The sequence below is a fragment of the Pavona decussata genome, unplaced genomic scaffold, assembly GCF_977016875.1.
Source record: "Pavona decussata unplaced genomic scaffold, jaPavDecu1.1 SCAFFOLD_58, whole genome shotgun sequence".
In the NCBI taxonomy this organism is placed as follows: domain Eukaryota; kingdom Metazoa; phylum Cnidaria; class Anthozoa; order Scleractinia; family Agariciidae; genus Pavona; species Pavona decussata.
The window spans coordinates 1,549,198-1,565,000 of record NW_028145480.1 but is presented as its reverse complement, the minus strand read 5'-3'; the positions used below and the strand labels follow the sequence as shown (position 1 = coordinate 1,565,000).

The following is a 15,803-nucleotide window of genomic DNA, read 5'->3' as shown; positions in this document are numbered from 1 at the left end:
GGAGCCTTACTGTGAAAAGAATGTTCAGGTGGAGGTGATAGAGGAAGGAAACAGTTGGACGGAAAACAGAGAGCAGAGGACAGCGAAACAACAAAAGGGTGTCAAATCTTTATTCCCCAAGGTAAATATTATAATGCGCCTGTTTGTCAGACTGTCTGCTAACTGGTTTATATCAAGAAACAAGTACTTAAACTAAATAAATAAGTGAATAAATGAAAAAAATTAAGCGAAAAATCTGGAAAATTCTGTTGTCTCTCGTTTGCATATGTTTGCATGATGTTGTTTGCTTTATTAGCCCTAGACTGCAAAACAGTCGTATTTTTGCGTTGGTTTGTCGTAGGAGTACGCGCGGTCTTCGATCGAAAGGGTGAAAACTGAGAGTGGGACTGGGGAGAGACGCTGAAAAATACGACTGTCGGCTATCCATACAACGAATTCGTTCGAATTTCCCGTTGCTGTACGAACGGGAAATTCCCATTGGTTGAATTATGACGCTACCTGTCAACATAATGTCAAGCGCACCTCATCAGAGATAATCGAAACTATGTCAATTTCACGCTCAAATGATCTCTTCGCGGGGAAATGGAAGACGTGGATTTGGATGCGCTTGCGAGAGATTTGGGATTTATTCTGAAATCAGAGCAAAAGGAAGCGGTCGAGTCGCTTCTCAGAGGAAGGGATGTTTTTGGTGTGTTACCAACAGGCTTTGGAAAAAGTCTTATTTATCAACTGTTTGTTTTGGCGAAGAACCGAGCCCAAAAGCAGCTTCTTCGGTCGAACGGCCGACGATTATTGTCATTTGCCCACTAAAGAGCATCATAGAAGAGCAGATAACATCAAATGAGTTCAACTTTCGACGCAAGAGAATTCCCTTCGTCCAGTTCAAGGGAGAGATCAACTGTAATTACTTTCGCCAGGATCGGCAACGTTTTACCGTTTCTTCGGGGCTCAACAAACATGTTTTCTGAGGATATCCAACCGGTTTTAAAATTCCCATACTGAATTTTAAAAGAACGACCACACAATCTGCAATTATCCGCCGTGGTCGCTTCCTTCGACTTTCTTCCACGTCGAGAAGCAGGTTTCTTTGGTGTTGTTTGATTCATATTTAAAAACAGAACACTTCCACCAACATTTCGGTTAAAAGCCGAACACGCTTACATTAAAAGTAAAAATAAATAAACCCATCGAGTGTATCATATTTAAATGTGGGCGGAGTTGTCAGCGAATTTTCGCACCTCAGTGATATCCGAGTCAGAACGAATTCGTTGTATGGAAAGCCGACAGTCGTTTTTTCTCGCCTCACACGCCCTGCGGGCGTGTGAGGCTCGCGCTCGCGCTTCGCGCGCGCGCGAATCCATGCTTACGGCGCTTCGCGCCTTTGTAAGAGAAAAAAACGACTGTTTTGCAGTCTATATTAGCCCTAAAACAATCCCCCTTCTGGCCACAAGAAAAAAAATCAGTGGCTTGCCGAGTTTATAGCGTAGTCTTGCAGAGCGTTCTTAGCGTCCTACCAAACCTCGCTCCTCGAGCCCTCCCCAGTAAAACGCAGTTGAACGGATATAAAACCAAGGAAGGAGAGAATTAACCCCCCCCCCCCCCCACCCTTCTCTTATTTGTTTTCAGCTGTAATGACTTAAACAAAACTCTCCACACCTCTTTGTAGATTGTAGACCCGGTAACGGATGATCTAGACTGGGACATGTTTAGTGCAGATCTTGCTGATGGAATTGCTGTGAGTATACTGGACAGTTTTATCCTTGAACTACCGGTTCTAGATTTCTCAATGGTGCAGTCAGTGTTTGGAGAACTGGACAAAAATTTACCGCCACATGAAGACCGAGTACAACAAACTACAGGAAAAGAACGGTATTTCCAAGACATTCGGGTCTCAGCCCAATTGGAAAATCAAGAATCCTCGGATAAAATTTCACCACAGCGAAAAGATCAAGTCGGGCAAAGTTCAGAAAAAGGAAAATGCAACGAAAACACTGTGAGCTTACTTCAAAGGAAAATTAAAACAACTTTAGGCAAAAGGTTGGCACAACCTGACGATCAACTTCAGAAACGTTTAGATGAAGAAAGTTTCCAAGACATTGTCAATTTATCCAACACAACACTTCAAGAAATCGACGACAGAGCTTCAGCAAAGCATCCAGATGAAAAGCAGCAAAGTATAGGTAAAAATATCACAAGCTCAGCTTCAATAGAGCTTTCTCAAAGTGAGGAAACTGGCCTTGATACACAAAGCAGTGGAATTGGCAAAACAACGCAAAAAACATTGGTGCATTCTTCGTGTTTGTCTATTTCAAATATGGAAGACAATACCGCATTCACCAATAAGCGGCTGTGTTGTGATGAACAAGACAGCCATGTAAAGACCAAGGAGGCAGGTCCATCGCTTGATAATGCATTGGGGCGTTTTTGTTTGTTGGTTATGCCAAACGTGGATGAAAAAGAACTTATCCAAGAGAGCAGAAGTTTACATCAGACACAACTCTGTCAAAGTGAAGGCAACAGTTTAGTGCAAAGCAGTGAGCCTGAAAAATCAGCTTTAGAGCCTACTACGTGTTATTCTCCTTGGCCTCTAGAGCCAAATGACGTTGAAACTGGTGACATAACACAGACAGCGAGTTCCTCATCCGTCTTGGGCGCAACGAGAAAGACGTTAAATGAAGAGAAAAATAACTCGGATGTACGAGTCAATAGTACAAAAAAATCAAACAGATCTAGAAAGTCTGTACAAGAAGAGAAATGCAGAAAGGAAGATCAAGTGAAAATTACCAAGAAATTAAACACATTAACTGGAAAGTCTTTGAAAGACGAGAAATGCTACCCGCCTAAAAACGTTGCACGTACTGAAAAATTGCTGGTAAACACAACTGGTAATGAAGAATCCACCAAACGCTTCTCAAGGGATGAGCGTAACTAAAGATTCTATAAGCATTACAACCAGGTCAGAGAGAGGCTTAAAACACAGCAATATCTCAAAATTTTTATAGCATGTCCTTAATGTGACACTTGTATTATTTTGCACTATCGCAAGGGTAAGATTTGTTTAGCATCACCAACTCGGGATACCTTAACATCACTGCTTTTAGTGGCTGTTCAGTTCTTATTATGCGATCGATTTCCGTGTTGCTTAAGAAAAACCTGAATTTCATACCTTATTCCTGTGTGCGCAGATTTAGAGGCGGGTTCATTGGTCGATAATCTCGGTCTTGAGCTGCTGCTATCTACTTTTATCAGTTTGAAAATTTTATGAAATGTTTTATTATTGAGGTACTTAATATTAAATCGTCAAATTCTTCATTTTTAGTTGTCTTAAAGACGCTATCTTTCGTCCAACCAAATCCAGTGCAACAGTGGGGCCTTGCACAGAAGTTACTCCTAAAATACCCTGAGGTGAGATGCTATACAAAAGGCCCCATCCTGAAACCCCATTCACAAATGGCGGACGCGGTGGAAAAAACTGGTAGTACGCATCAAAACGTGCCTGCCTTACACTTTTCTCTCGAGAGGGATCGGAGAGAATTTCCACCTATGTCCAATACTGTCGCACGGATACTGACCGTCATTTACGATTGAACATGAATCGTACTGACGGTCAATCTTGCTTACGGTCCGAATACCAAGCGTTACAGTCGTAAACAAAGCGTGTAGCTCATTAATCAACAGGGCAATGTGGATACGGAACGTGTATCTCATTATCGCAACGGCGCCGCGTGAGCGTTTGACGGTCCGTACGTTTCGTACTGTCCGTTATTGTGTTTAGAATACACTGTTTAGTCCAGCCGCGCAAAACAAACAAGTATGACTAGAGGATATAACATATTCATGTATATTTCTCGTTCTACTGAAAAGTGTGAAACCACAAGCACGCTTTCTATATATAAGCAAACGAGACGGAAGCCTAACAAAAACAACTAGCTTAGAGTGCGCGCTAGCAGAGACAAATAAGAGTATACATGTATATATTCCTCGTTCTAGAGGGAGGGATGCCCAATACTTCCGCGCTGTAATCGTCCGCTTATCGACATTAAATCCCCCTTCCCTTTCTCCATCACATATAGAGCAGCTGAATCTCTGGGAAGGGCCTCTTTTTCCACCCTCCAATCCCTCAACGTTGTAAGTTTGATAAACCTGCTATCCTAAGTTGTATTCTAAAGCAATAAGGTAACACCTTTTTTGCCTCACCTTTGCTGAACATGATATTTTATTTAGCATTTACATTGTGTGACCCCAACGCAGAGCTCCAATATTGCATTACACTATATTATATTAATAACTTCGCCTCTGCTCTTACGTTATCAGGCCGGGTTATTAGAAGAAGAAGAAGAAGAAGAAGAAGAAGAAGAAGAAGAAGAAGAAGAAGAAGAAGAAGAAGAAGAAGAAGAAGAAGAAGAAGAAGAAGAAGAATCGTGATGCAGATGCCAATGAATCAACTCCGTCTTGATTAGAAGAGAATTGAAGACAGTCACGCCCAAATAGTCTTCAATTCTCATTTACCAATTTGCTTCGCCAAAAATATTTTGTTGGAGTTTCCTCTTTAATTTTAAGTTAGGCAATTAAGCCTCTTGTACATAAAGCCAGCCCCATTCAATCAACTCCGATAAAACTCTTCTATTACCCCTTTCATTTGCATATTTTTTTGTGTAGGCAGGGGATCTGACGCAGACGCATCTGATATCCTCGACTCAATGCTTACATCTTTTATTCCCTTTATCTTTTTTGGAGGGAGGAAGAGAGGATCTTTTGAACAGTTGGCGGACACACTTTATAAACATATCCCTGCCACGTGCGTTCAGCAAACTGGCTCTAAAACGTGTTTGATTTCATTTCAACTCATCTTTAAATATAACTCCTTGACCTTTGTACATCCTAAATTATAAATCGACAAAATCATGATAACAATTCTTGGAAGCAATAGATATCTTGGCAATAATTCTCAGATGTCCGACAAATGTTAAATCCTTTAACAGCCGGATGCAGGACAGGCCAACTACTTTTGTCCAGTAACGGAATAAAGAGTGATTAAAGTCTGCAGACATCACAATAGAAAAGGGCAGCACATATTTCAACAAGCAATTTAATAGTGAAACACGTTCGCAAAAGCTATTAGCAATTCTTAGAAATCGGGATAGTTTTGTTGTTCTTAGAATGAAGACCTTCGACGTCAAAACACTTCAATTCAGGCTTTCTAATTGGTTAATATCGTAGTTAACCAGACATAAACATCACACGATCACGAAGCTTCATAGACAAGGTCATCACAGTATTTCAGCAAAAAATTTTAAATCCGTGGCAGCTGTTAGCAGTTCTTAGAAATCAGGATGCTTTTTATAGTTCTTAGAATCAAGGTCTTCGACATCAAAACCCTTCAATACAGGCTTTCTGATTGGTTAATATCCTGACAAACCAGACATAAATATTACAAAGATCACAAGGTCTCGTTATTTTAAGACTTCGGTTGCTTTGAGGAGTCATGTTCCACTCCAAAAGCTTTGTTGTTTTCCACATTAATCATGGATATTGAAACCTTTTTGCACAGTCCTCATGAAGAAGTATCCTGTTCTGTGTGTATGACCAAGTTCACTGATCCAAAGCAGCTGCCATGTTTGCACAGCTTTTGCCTTAACTGCCTGCAAAGGATTTAACGAACGAGGGAATTCAAAAAACATTTTATTAATTGTTGCGAATGCGATAAAACTTTCCTTAAGCAAATAAACCAGTTTCGTCATTCACGACGTCAAAATTTCCACGATTTAAGGGATTTGCAAAGGCGAAAACTTGATCTCTAATCAAGCTAAAGTTTCTCCATTCAATGTTTCAGTTTATCACTTTTGTGAAATTTGTCTTCATATTGAAAGGTTATTGGTGTTTCTAGCGATTGTGAACTCTTTAGATAAACACGTTCTTGACATTTCTTAATAAACACGCTCTTTTTTGGATGTAGTTTTTGTCTTGGTCTATTAACTTCAAATGCTGGTCACAGAAAGTTCACTGATTCTTGTGGGGGGAGGGGGAGGGTAAGTAAATTACACAGAGTGGACCGGGGAGGTAATGTGGAGCGTAAAGACATCAGTCAAAGTTGATAATTTATTGGTAACTATAGGCATGAGAATAATTTGTACATTCTTTGCAACAAAAGTAAAATTAGGAGATATCAAAAATAATTTTTTTTCTTCTCAATTAAGTAAGCTTGTTTGTAATCAGCTATCTGTAAAATAGAGGCTTCAGACAAACTTGAGGAAGGCTAATGTTCGGCAAATTTGTATTGTTTTAATTTTCATAAGCAAATAAGGCAATGAAAGAGGAGAATCGTCTGGGAGCCGGGTAAGTGTCATTCCATTTGGAACGGGCCACATATGGGCCACCGAATAAAGTGATCCACCTTTACTGGGCATGTTGTTTTGTGTTTTCTAATTGATGCTGATACATTCTGTTCGCTATCCATCTTCTTTTAATTAAGGACGGTGCCTCCTTTTCCTGTAGTTGAGTGCGCATACATCCTGCGCAGAATGGGATGATACGAGAAACTCAGGCTTCTTTAATTAAGGACGGCACCTACCAATACAAATGAACTTTTTCGCGTATTATAACTGATAGAAAAACATATCTCAGCAAGGGCAATTGCAATCCAAACCTGAAAATTTGGAGGTTGGTTTGGCAAAAATGTTGCTTAATATAGGACAGGGTGTAAGGAGAACCTTCACCCTAAAAAACAAATTTCATTAAATTGTGAGAAAATAGTGTCTAATATACAAAGTGGAGATAGCACATTAGTGTTGTAAGACTTGGATTTTATTATCATCTATTTATCATTTATCTAGTTCCCGCGCGCACCCATTTTGAATTTTATGACGTCATAACGTTGCCGCTAAGGAAGGAGAAATTATTTTGTGAATCTTTTGTGTAGAATAATTGGGGAAGAGTATCACGTCATGGGAGCCAAAAGGTACAAGTAGATTCTGTGTTGCTGAACTATTAAAGTGATTAACTTGATGGGAGGAAACTGAAGACAACGCCCGAGTTGTCCAATTTCCGGTCATTAAATTGACTTGTTATCGAACACATTTTTCCTTCGAAATAATATTTTTATCGTCTCTAGCACTCTCTAGCAAATGACCCTATTTTGAACTTTTCTTTGATTTTAATTTTTAAAGAGCCTCTTTTTCAGTCTGAACACGGGAAAAATAACGTCTGAACAATTTGACTGTACCACAAGGCATGCGCTCAAAACTCTTCTGTGATCCTTTCCTTATGCACATCTTCAAGACAAAGTGAAGGCGAGGGATAAACCTGCACACACACGAAGCTGATGATGTATCAAGATGTATCAACTTCGTTCCCTCGGTTCTCTCTCTTCAATTTCTCTTCTTTAGTGAGGAAGAGAGAGGTTCCTGGCGACAGAAGTAGCTGAAATTCGTTATCTATCCCTGACAGGTCCGGAAGCCGAACGGTCCTCTGTAACAGCCCGGCGAACCCGGGCGTTTAGCGAATTTCTAAATCTTTTCACCGTTTTCAACACTTAAGATTTAAATATACTTTTTGACCTTAAATATCCTAAACTAAATCAGTCTGATAGCAATTCTCGGAATCCAGAGATATCTTTGCATATCATTCTCAGATATCTAAAGATTTATATTCCCTTTCATAAATTAGGCCAACAGCTTAAGTCAAGACTGCACGAGAGAACTCTATATATACACATCACATTAGAACAGGGCGGCATGTATGTCAACAAGCAATTTCACATATACGGTCCGTGACATCTATTAGTAATTCTTAGAAATCAGGATGTTTTTACAAAGGCCTTTGACGTCAAAACACTTCAATCCAGCCTTTTTGATTGGTTAATATTCTGATAAACCAGACATAAACATCACAAGATCACAATTCACATGACAAAGCTTCATTGGTTTGTAATTTGTTCTTTCCCACATTAATCATGAATATTCAAACTTTGCTGCACAATCTTCATGAAGAAGTATCCTGTTCTGTGTGTCTGACAAAGTTCACGGATCCAAAGCAGCTGCCATGTTTGCACAGCTTTTGCCTTCACTGCCTGCAAAGGATTCAACAAACGAGCGGAATTCGAGAAAGTATTTCATGTCCAGAGTGTAGGCAGAACTTCAGGATCCCTGGAGACGGTGATCTTAACGCTTTGCCGACAAACTTCCGAATCAATAGTTTGTTGGATGTGTTGGCCATCAAAGAGTGCAATACAAGCGGCGTCAAATGCGGAAATTGCGACAAAAGAAGCGGAGAAAGCTCCTACTGCTTCCAATGTTGCTCCTTCTAGTGTGGTGACTGCATCAGTCTGCATAATGGCATCAGAGCCAATAAAGAACATCATGCGCTGGCTTTGAAAGACTTTCAAGATGAAGACTTTGAGAAGATTTTAAAGCGGCCAGCATTTTGTCAACAGAAACACCACGAAAAAGAAGAATTGTAGTTCTTTTGCAAGGTGTGTGAAGTTGCAGTTTGCAATGCTTGTGCTTTGACCGATCACGAGGGTCACACGAAGATGTCTTTGGAATCAGCGGCAAATGAGCGCAAGTTAAGAGTCAAGGCAGCGATTGAATCTCAGCAACGAAGAGCGGAAACAAAGATGACTAAAATTGTCGAGCTTGACGAAAATTGTGTTAAAGTTCAAGAACAAGCCGCAAGAGTGAAAAGTGACGTGCAGCAGTTTGTTGACAGTATTAGGGACTTTAAGATACGGCGACTACGGACTACGGACTACGGTTGGACGCAAGGTTTTCTTGCTATGGAGGACTGGGCCGAATACACAACAGTGGTGCGAAAATACGAAGTTAAGATCGCAGAGTACAGACACCGGACTACGAACAAAGCGCGAAGTAAACTCTAGAAAAAACTCGTTTACTTTTTTCATATTTTGCGTCCAGAATGTCTTTTGAAAAGGTTCGAGATGCCCTGGTTTACTCTTTAGTGGACGAAATAATCGACGAAGAAGAATTCGTACTTCTGTTTGATGCCTATAAGTCAGTAAATCTATCATATCCTTACTGGGAGTACGATTGTTTTTGTCTCGACTCCTTTGACTCAAGTGAATGTTTAACTGAGTTCAGAGTGAACAAGGAAGATCTTCCTCGTTTAGCCGAGATTCTTGGGGTTCCTCCACAGTTCAGGTGCTCTGTAGACGCTGCAAGTCAAAATTTAATGCACACGTTAGACAGGTTAGATACTACTTCAATCATAATTTCCTTGCAAATACTTTGGTAAAAGATAAAAAGGCTGTGTACTTACATTTCCACTTGGGGAGAAGTCATTTTTGCCTACAAAATGCAAAGAGCGTGTTTCACTCGTAAGTTTTGTTTCTCATGTAAATAAAAGTAAACACAAATTGGCGGTCAAAATCAGTAAACACGACTTAGCCGTAAATTTTTTCGCTTTTTGGAGTTCAAAAGCCCTTGAAATTGCTAAATATCTGCTTTTTGGTGTTCGTGATAGAAAGCATCAAGCCCTCAGACCATATTCTAACGAAACCTTTCTTTTCTCATACAATAATTTATAACTCTGTACTCACCTTGATCGCAGTACGTCATGAAATTCCTCGCCTACACACCGTCGCCAGCTTACGACGCATTCTCGTCCCCAGAGCCTCCTGTCCCTCTTAGCCGGCGGGGCCTTCGCACGAGGGAAAGGAGGCTCTGGGGACACAGGATTTGATTGGCTAGTTCCTGACAAAAGAAATCTAAAACGGAAGTGAAAATGTTAACGACAGAGCGTGGCATGGGAGACTGGCGGCCTGGCGCGAAAAATAAAAGTAGCGTAAAAAAGAAATGCAGCACGATGGCGGACGCTAAAAGATCGCTAAAGATTCTCCGAAAAAGCCGTTGGCACATTTTTTAAACATCTGTAGGTGTTATAATCAAACGGGTTTTAATTAGAAACCACTCTGTCAATAGTTTCGTGAAGGAAACACGGTGTGGAGTTGGCAAAAGTCTTTAGAGTTTTTATTCGGGAAGGGAAGTTTCACTCGATGATAATTTTCCTAAAACTGAAAAACTCTGTCAACCTTGTTTTCACAAGATAAAAACATTTACGAATTGCAGTCTTTAAAGAAAAAGAGTCTATCTTCGCAGGAGCTTTGATTGGCTGAGATCGAGACAAAAGTGAAAGAGCTCGCAGTTCTACGCAATTGAATGGCTAAATTTCCCGAGCCTATCGGTGCAAACTGCTTCTCGCCCAAGTGACGATCACAAATGGCTGGAACATTCCCACAAATTTCTAACTTGGAATGAAGCACAGTAAGGGGCATCTCTCTCAGCTCCTTTACAGTCCTTTAGCTTTGTGATGTAAGGCAGCAAGAAGGCCTCTATTTAATTTATGTTGGTATCTAGCAACATTGTAAAATATGTTCTTTCTGTTTGAGTTCCCTTCAATGATATTATGACAGGATCCACCATCTCTAAGGAATTTGAAATTATATCTCTTGTTTTTTCTGTTGCTGTTACTGTCAGTTCAACTATAGGTACATTTGGAAACATGACACTTAGCATACCTAGGAACAGGTCTAAAAATAATTATTTCCCTATGAATATTATTAAGTTTTGCAACATCCATTTTTTGATTGTTTTTTTTTTCAGGAGGGGGGAGGATTTGGGAAATTACCTACTTGAAAGTGGAAGAGGGCAACACAAATGATTTACAGGTGCACTGCCATCCCTTCAAATCTAATACTGTTAGAATTATCTTTGAGACATGAAAAGAGGGTCACTAAAAATATGAAAATTCATTGTATTTTATGTCATAATAGAAATTGCATTCAACATTTTGTCTTTTTTAGAACAATTTTTTAATTTTCCTAATATTTGGAACACTCATTGAACCCAATGAACTCAAAATAAGTCTCTTGGAGGCTACAGCCACATTAAACACACAAATGTCAATGTGTAATATAATAAGTGAATGAGTTAATGTGTGCTGAAGTCAAAATGGGTGAATTTATAACAGAGATGGATAATCCAACCCGATGAATCTGTATGGTAGTTAATTTGCAGGCATACATGCTAGAGATGGAGTGTTACTAGTTTGCCTGATAATCAGTCATCTGTGTAAAACAGTATGGACACAGATTATCCTTCTACTGGCATTCATGTATTAAAATTATTAGAAGTATAATTGTTAATAGAACTGAGTGGAGTGCAAAGTTCAATATTTAGTAATTTATTACACCCATTTTGAAATCACATTTCTTTTTGTCAATGTTAATATTTATTGATTTGCTTCAAGGAACCCGTTTTTTAAGTGGTTATTATATAAGGATCACCAGTGATTTTAAAATAGGTGTAATAAACATAGAAACAAATAATTGAATGATCCATCAGATGGTCCATCTTTATTATAAATTGAGCCCTCGAAACGCCAGGTCCATCCTAAAAATGCCAACATACTGTAGTCATTTTCCCATTAATGATTTGCATAACATTGTACAAGATTAACCCTCACAGGTTTGTATAGTGTGATTTAGGCTGATCACAAAGTATATAGTTCTAGAGTATCTATATGTTTATTGTGAAAAGAAGAAGAATAAAACTTGTTACCATTCTGCAATGAGATGTGCCTCATCAACTACAGCTGCTTTGATCTTTTCCTTAATCTCGATCACCACTGTCCAAAACCTGCCTATTTTTTTTTTCAATAAACTTAAATACACTTAATATTCCTTCCATTTGGGATACAGAGAAGTCTAGCGATTCGCCTCAAAGAATCATTGCAGATGGTAGTTTCATGCTGTCACGTTTGATATCTGATCCCGTATCAGCACATTCAACGGCGATGCGACCAAAATAATGCAGTCACTGACCTCAAGCCATGGGTCAAAACAAAGGGCAAAAGCTAGAATATCAAGGATTCGTCGAAGGCAGAGACACCTGACACATCCCTCCTTTTTTCGACAATAATTCTAATTGCGTTCCTGGAAGCTGCTCACGAAGAGAAATCGATTCCAAAATAAGGAGACGTAGAACATTCGCCAGTATCTCAATAAACTTATCGCCTCTAGCAGCCGCCATGTTATTCTCACTAAATTTAATGACATTTCAAGACTTCATACATGAATGCCGGAAGTCCTAGAATCTAGGACTTCCGCAATTCTGTGTCCCCAGAGCCACTTGGTCCTCGTGCCCAGCCTCCAGCGGCTAAGAGGACCAAGCGACTCTGGGGACGAGAATGCTTACGACGGTGAGAAGCGAGAGCACACTTGTCTCGTCCCAGTCCTAATTTTCGTTTCGTCCGTAGTCCGTAGTCCGTAGTCGCCGTATCTTAAAGTCCCTATTGCCACCATCGAAGCGAAAAGGATGAAAATCTTTGCTGATGTGGAAAACAACGTGAAAGAATCGCTCGAGCGTCTGGGAATTCAACGGCAAGAGATTGAACAACAAGTGAAAATGCACGAAACAACAATCGAGAAAAGCAAAATGCTTTTAAGGCGAACCACAAGCGCTCAAGTCATGCAGCCAAACGAATTTCTAGACAAACTTTTTTTTCAGGAGGAAGGTGACCAAGACGACACAGCTGACCGTGACGGCGGAAGTTTTCCCGTCGAATTTTATTTCGTGAAACATCAACAGTTTTTTGATCATGTGAACACTGGAGAAATTGGCTCCGTTCGGTTTATTACAAATACTTCTCACAGTCGACTGCTGAAGGCAAAGGAACTCGTGAGGCGGCTGTGGGACTTGAAGCGCAGATTGTTGTAACAACAAGGAACGCTCAAGGAAAACAATGTTACGCTGAAGAGCGTGACTGCGTAACAGTGGAAATCACAAATCGTCAAGGCCATGACTGTGCAACTTATAAAGAGCAAGTCCAAGATAGCAAAGATGGCAATTACAAGATCAGCTACTTTACCAAAGAAACCGGAACATGCCAGGCATCAGTGAAGGTAAATGGAGAACATGTTCGTGGCAGTCCTTTTGGGGTTCTAGTCAAACCCAGACAGTTCAGAACCGTGTTATCTTTTGGACAACAAGGTTCGTCTGATGGAATGTTTAGCAATCCTTGGGGGGGTAGCAGTGAACGAAAAAAATGAGATTGCAGTGACTGAAATTGGTAACCATAGGATCCAGGTATTTAGTAGTAATGGAACCCACTTAAGGTCTTTTGGTAGAAAAGGGGATCAGCAGGGAGAGTTTGACTGGCCTACTGGGATAGGTTTTCATAATGATAACATTATAGTGGCGGACTGTGGTAACCACCGCGTTCAACTCTTTAGTGATCAGGGTGAATATCTTGGACAGTTTGGAGGAGAAGGAAATCTTGATCACCAGCTTAAGTATCCTCTTGGTTTGTCTATTGATAGTGATGGCAATATTATTGTTGCTGATATGGATAACAAATTAATCAAGATCTTTTCACTTGATGGACAGTTTTTGCGTAAAATTGGCACAACGGGCTCTTTCAATAAACCCATTCACTGTGTCCAACATGAGAACTATCTTGTAGTGTCAGACAAAAATGATCATTGTGTAAAAGTTTTTAACAGGGGCGGAAAATTTCTGTATAAATTTGGAAAGAAGGGGGAGGGAAACGGGGAGTTCAATTCACCGTCTTGCCTGTCAGTAAACAAAGCAGGACAACTGTTGGTTTGTGATACAGGAAATCACAGAATCCAGGTGTTTGAATTGAGCGGAAAGTTTGTAACAAAGTTTGGAAAACAGATCATTAAGACTGGAGGGTTTAAAAGACCAGGCTCTACAGCAGTACTGAGTGATGGTAAGATTGTTGTATCCGATTATAATAGTCAACGTGTTCAGATTTTTGAATAGATATATTTCACTGTGATATTACATAAATTAGTGATTTACCTTTGTTTCAAAATCAGTTCCACAAGTCAACAGTGTAGTTTGAAGAAGAAAATCGTGAGAAATATATTTTTGCTGATTTTAATGCTAAAACCGTAATCTTTTTAATGTGTTGTTATTTTTACTAGTTAAGAGTTGAGGTTTCATTTGAGATTATTTTGGTGTTAAAACAATTGAAGGTCTTTTTAATTAACTTGTAGGTGTTCTGAACTATGACTTATTTGAGTATCGTGGCTAGATTAGTTTTTAAAGTGAAAATTCAAAGTTAATTTAAATTTAAAATTATAATAAGAAGCAGACAGATCTGAATGGAACTAAGCAAAGTTCCAGTAGACAGATTTTTCTTGTATTAAACGGTTTATATATATTTACCTAGTTCCTATTAGAAGTTTTGTTAATTGTATCATTGCCTGTTGGTAATGTATACATTGGTGTGCTTTTATAGCTCATATATTCTTGAGTATTAACAATCAAATTAATTTGTTTTTACTTGCCAACAGAAAATTTTTTTTTATGAAGGTCTTTCCAACTAATCTGCTTTGAAAATGAGGCTATAAACAACTCCGATATAGCCTATTTTATGACAATTCCGTGGTCAACTATACCGCGTAATTCAGTTAATTTGTTTGTACATAATGATTGCATAGAAAGGCGTAAATAAGAATTGGATTTTTTGTTTTTGTTTTACAATACAAAGCCTCCTTAATTACTTGATCATACTGCAGTCGATCATATTCAAGTTTATAGCGATTGAAAGATAGAGATGTGAAAATAATTTTCCTTTTTTTGTGCTTTTATTGTAGTTGTTAATTAATGTAGTCTCCAATGCAGACACTTTGCTCGTTACGTCACGCACTCCTCCAACATCCGACTTTCGTTCGCCTGTCACGTTACGCAGTCGCTGGAATCGGGTGACAATTTCTACTTTTACTCCTGATTAGTCAGTTGTAATACAATCGATGGATGCTGATTGGATTTTAAAAACAAAGTTGAACGGCCGATAATGGAAGCAGTTGATCTGTGAAGCGGACGTTTGTGGCGCGGATAGCGTGACGTGACAAGCCAAAGAACGTCCGCGTAGAAGTGAAAATATTTCGTTGCAAAGAAAGAGCAAAACGTATTCTATCACAGATAATTTCTAGTTTGTTAAGGATGGAAATGTAGAAAATTGTGGATATCTTAGTGTTAATTTTTCTTAATCTTTACTTAATCCAAAATAAACCTTAGAAGATTGTAGCCTGATTTGTTTAAACTGATGTTGTGACCGCTAACCAACAAACCCGGAGGCCTTTAGTTTTTGCAGGGCTTAGATGTTGTGAAAATGAAACAAAATTGTCCGCTTTAGGACGCTGCCTCCTTTTCTTACTGCGCATACTATCTGCGCATCTCTAGAGAGTCTGAGAAACTGGGTATTTTAAGGCAGATGCCTCATAATATAAGAGTATTTTATGCGCAGTTTATAACTATGTGGAAAAAGCATTTCTTTTTATAAAGGGCTATTGGAATCCAGAAGGAGAATTTTGCATTTTTCAGAGATAGCTAAGCCTCGATTTAACAGGAGAATACCGTACATTGCTATGCATTTTCGAATTATTAGAGCTTCATTATTTCGTAAAATGTTTCAGTTCTCCCAGTTTTTCTCTTTTGGATTGCAGTGTTTCTTGATACGACCTGTTTTTTCCCGCATAGTCATGGACCGCGCAAACATACCTCTGTACTAGGCACCGTCCTAAAATCTTGCAAACAATAAGCAAGGAACCGCATGCGACAGCGACATGATATTTCAGTTCTTTTGTTCATTGTTTGTAGTCACGCGCTATGACATGGACGGATGTCTGAATTTGGGCCCATCCGAAATCACTACCACGTGCATTTGGTAGACAACTCGACTCGCGTTGGTTCTTCTACTTTTTGCTGTGCTACACCGTGCTGACGAGAGCCAACCAGCTCCGAACAGCTGTCCACGGT

General features: G+C 39.4%; 1 protein-coding gene and 1 pseudogene across 2 annotated transcripts in view; both read left to right on the top strand.

Moving 5' to 3' along the window:
• LOC146479563 (uncharacterized) overlaps nucleotides 1-2,932 on the top strand; it is a 6,328-nt gene extending 3,396 nt beyond the window's left edge. Inside the window, exons 2-3 of the mRNA XM_085110291.1 lie at nucleotides 1-121; nucleotides 1,667-2,932. The exon at nucleotides 1-121 is cut by the window's left edge and continues 343 nt beyond it. Coding sequence (XP_084966417.1) covers nucleotides 1-121; nucleotides 1,667-2,932 — 1,387 coding nt within the window. The remainder of the gene's footprint in view (nucleotides 122-1,666) is intronic.
• A 4,986-nt stretch (nucleotides 2,933-7,918) lies between these two features.
• LOC146479562 (E3 ubiquitin-protein ligase TRIM71-like) lies at nucleotides 7,919-15,077 on the top strand (annotated as a pseudogene). Its single transcript, XR_014864851.1, has 2 exons — nucleotides 7,919-8,705; nucleotides 12,301-15,077. The product of XR_014864851.1 is annotated as an E3 ubiquitin-protein ligase TRIM71-like (transcript).
• Nucleotides 15,078-15,803: the final 726 nt, after the last annotated feature.